Source organism: Lolium perenne, chromosome 7 (assembly GCF_019359855.2).
Source record: "Lolium perenne isolate Kyuss_39 chromosome 7, Kyuss_2.0, whole genome shotgun sequence".
In the NCBI taxonomy this organism is placed as follows: domain Eukaryota; kingdom Viridiplantae; phylum Streptophyta; class Magnoliopsida; order Poales; family Poaceae; genus Lolium; species Lolium perenne.
Window position 1 is genome coordinate 19,154,854 of NC_067250.2, and position 4,102 is coordinate 19,158,955.

Consider the following 4,102-nt stretch of genomic DNA (forward strand, 5'->3'; position numbering starts at 1 on the left):
AAAACAAAGGGAGTAGTATTTAGAAACATGAGTCTTAAACAGAGAGACCGCTAGAGGGGGAAGGGTCATTTATCAAAACTCAAAAGATAACAAACATAACTAATCATAATTAGTCTGCTAAGCCGTTCATCGTTTCATTGACCGGAGGGGTGACCATCCGACGGATTAAGCCTTGGTCTTTTTGTCCCGGGGCTTGTTGTAGAAATGGACTTTCCGTTTCGGCCAAGGGCTCAATTGGACGTGGGAGACAAAGTTCGCTGGCTAGCTAGACGCGTCCTACATCTTTTGTTAGTTGCACAAATGTTTAGTGCCCTAAATAAATTCTTTTTGGTGAACCATCGTACGAGTATCTATTAGAAGAAGAAATTTGACCATGTTTGAAATGTTGTTTCCCTCCATTCGGGCAGATCATATGATCTGTAACATGTATATTCTCAATGACACAGTCCTTGTCATCCATATGTACAAAATTAACATTGCATGTACATGTGTTTCAACTCGCGAAGCCGTATGTATTTCTCTTTTGCGATAAATTTGAGCCACCCACCAATCAATCTGAGCTTCAGAACTCGAGCCCACTGTTCATCTGAATCGAGAACCATGGCCGACCAAAACCATGGAGAGGGGCGTCTACTATGAACATTAACCCCGAGCTTACCGCACCGCTATTCAGCTTTGATCTTCCGATCTGCACACGTGATCGAGACATAAAAATTGCATCAGTCATGATATGTTGATATCAAAATAAGAATTAAACCATTGACACAAGATTTGGTGCACTTATCGACAAGTTTACCCAAAAGGCAGTCGAGAAAAATACTTCCACAACTTGGAAATGCACGGACCACAGATCAAGCGGAGACTAACCGATACGGAAGCATAGGCGGAAGGGGAAGTAGTTCGAGAGTAGCCACAAGCAACACTAGCATTTTCGCTCACTGAGTGGTCCAACTCCATGGACAATCCGGGGTGGCTCCCACCAAATGTAGGGCACATGCTGCTCATCAGAAAACCATGAGAATTAGTTTAGATCCCTAGTCAAGTTCACCAACATTACAGTCATCACGGACAAGCCCATTAATTGTGAGTACAAATGGAACAATTCATCAGAGTTGAAAGAAGAACTACTCCCTCCGGATACTGTCTAGTGAGTACAAATTAACTGACACATCCATATACTATATCTAATATAATTGTATTTCCAAGTTGCATCAATTATTTGAGCCCGATGGATTAACAAATGGGAAATGCTTCACACACGACAATTCGTGTCCGATGTGTGTACGATACTCCTTTCTCCTAGCTAATTACTTCTCTTCCCAATGCACAAGTTCAACTCAGGACCAAACCGCAGTACTGCCGAGCTTAGTAAAAATACTCTTGGCTTCGAAACATACGCCTATACTAACAGCATCTCTACTGGCGGTCGCGATAGTTTTTTGGGGCCGACAACGAAAATGGGCTCACACCGGCGTGCCCCTAATAGCGTCGGCGCTTTTTCGAGCCCAATAGAAAAGACGGCAACCCCGTGTCGGCTCCTTGGCGAAAGGCGCGAATCGGGCGCGCCGGCGCCTCGTGACACAACTATTTTTCGGGTGGGGGCGCCTTGTCAGCGAGAGGACGCGACTGTTCTCATCGGAAACGACACAGGAAGGTTGGTCGTCGGCGTTAATGGCCTCCCGCGTGCCTTCAATGCGCGTCCGCCGCCTCATTTAAAACCCCACCGGCGTACACTTGTCTTCTTCCCAGCCTTCCAACCCTAGCCGCCGCCGTCCAACTGCCGCAAACCTCCCACGCACCCACCGACGATGGCGCACAATGACGAGGCCGACGGCAACGGCGACGACGTGCTCCGCTCGTTGCAGCTCATCCTCGACGAGACCGATGAACTGTACTGGCACCGCGTCCCCGTGCCAGTCCACCCTGATGTACTGTACTGGCAGGACCGCGGACCCGAAGGAGTTCCCCGGCCAGAACTTCATCGTCGGCCGCTCCGTCGACGAGGACTATCGGCAGATCGCGATGGACCCGCGGCAGATTGCGCCTATTTGGGGGCCGCCGATGTCATTTGCATATTTTTAATTTTTATATAAGTCAGATACAATTATATGTTTTCTTGGGAATTGGCACGTGAAAGTATCAAGATAATATATACATGCAGATATTTATTTTATATTTTAAATATTTTTAAATAACATTTTTTCAAATTTTAAATAAACCCTACACCTACTTTTCACTAGCTATTTCTGAAAAGCCTACAGCTAGTTGAGATATGTTTACACGCGTTGTCAGTCAGTGGACCAGGTCGTTCCTTCCCGATCCCAATCACAGACCAAACCCAAACCGCTCGTTGCCCGCGTGTGGTAAGTTTGCTCGTACGGAGATCGGACGGAATTTGTCGTGTGTATAGCAGCACTCTTAACAAATTTGGCAACCATTGTGGAGGAGGGATATGGCAAGAAACAGAGTTGTTGCAAGTGAACTTGCCTCAACTGTAGTGCAGGCTGCAGTATGAGGCCACACCTCTTCCAGGAGAGCACCTGGACTAGCCCCAGCGAGAGGGACTTGTCGGGCCACTGGACGGTTGGAGTTATGCTGCCTCCGCTCCCGTTCTGCAGAGCATAAGCCGAGATCATCTCATGGGTTCAACAAAATACAAGATCCCATAGTTAAATCCACAGTGATGAAGTTTCTGCTGTGATGTGTGGTGTGCTGAAAATGCAGATGCATTTGACAAATAAGGTAGGTTGCTAACCTTGTAGGAGAAGCTAACTCTCTTCTCTCCTGGGAATTTTCCGTGGGCCTGGAGAATGCCGCCGCCGCCGATAGGGACGAAGCCGCGCGCCGTGAACCCGTCGCCGGCCACGTATCTCAGTTGCCCGTTTGGGAATTGCATGTCCATGAACGACTGCTCAATCGTGTTTGAAGAGAGAATTTAGGCAAAGACAGTGTAGAAATTGAACGGTCATGTGGACAGAAAATTCAGTACACTGTTCGAACTTACGCAAGCAACAGGGTTGAGGCAGATCATGGACATGAAGAACCATTTCCGTTGAGCTGACCAGTAAGCAGGGCACACAGAATGCACTCCGTTCTGCACACAAGCACGTAATAAAGTTTCTAGTACTCGATTAATATTTGCAAAATGGATTTTGTTTGCCGAGATTTTTTTCTAGAATTCTACTGATAATTGACATTGCGTGTAATCTGTTTACCTTGCGCTCGAAGCCGTACCAGACAAGGTGGCGCTTGGAGAGGTGCACCGGGAACAGCAGCGTGGTGTCGCGAAGGAAGAGCAACGGCCCGAGCTGCACCAGGAACAGCGGCGCTGCGCCGCCGTCGGCGCGTCTGCTGCTGCTGGTGTGCGACGCCTCCGCGCGCCAGAGGTCGCCGCGCGCCGCCACCGAGCTCTCCACGTCGTTCGTCCTGCTGTCGAACGCCGCCGACAGGATCATGCTCCCCTGCGACCGCGCGAACCGCCCGGAGGTCTCAGGATGATCGGGCGACGCCCCGGCCGTGAGCCCTCCCTTGCTCCGCGCGTCATCGGCCTTTCCGCCTCCGGAGGTTCTCCCGTTCCGCTGCCCGAAGGCGATGTCGAGGCTGTCGTCGATGCGCAGGCGGCGGAAGACGTCGCCCACGGCGCGGCCGAGGCGGCCACCCGCGCTTAGGACTGCGGCGGCTACTTCGGAGAGCTGCTGCTTCTGCGGAGGCGGGGGGAGAGGGAAGAAGGCTACGATTCTGCGGGCGAGATCATCGGCGGCGGCCATCGTAGCAGGCAGAGAGCGCGCGCGCGCGCGCGATCGGGGCGGGCGTGGCGCAAGGAGGTCTCGCCGTTGGTGGATAAGGGACTCGTGGCGGGAAAGAAGTTGGGGAGGAGGAGGCTACGGGAGTTCTGCGTGGACCCGGTGCACGGACAGGCGTGTCGAGTACGTGCGGGTGTATGCCGTGGTTCTGTGAACATGGTTCAGCCAAAGGGGATCGATGTGCGGAAGTACATTTGAAACGAGGCAGTGTTAGGATTCTACTCTCAAAGTCTCAATTATTTCCTCCATTCATATTTAATTGACTTTAGTTGGAAGTATGAGTAGTTTATTTTCTTTTC

At 50.7% G+C, this 4,102-nt stretch overlaps 1 protein-coding gene across 1 annotated transcript; it reads right to left on the reverse strand.

Annotated features, from left to right (window-relative positions):
• Positions 1-374: 374 nt before the first annotated feature.
• Positions 375-3,822, reverse strand: LOC127311242 (uncharacterized). Its single transcript, XM_051341622.2, has 6 exons — positions 3,216-3,822; positions 3,005-3,094; positions 2,756-2,908; positions 2,488-2,612; positions 868-997; positions 375-688 (listed from the first exon to the last, which is right to left on the reverse strand). The coding sequence occupies exons 1-6, from the start codon at positions 3,765-3,767 to the stop codon at positions 563-565; spliced, it is 1,176 nt and encodes a 391-aa protein (XP_051197582.1). The 5' UTR covers positions 3,768-3,822; the 3' UTR covers positions 375-562.
• Between the last annotated feature and the right edge of the window lie 280 nt (positions 3,823-4,102).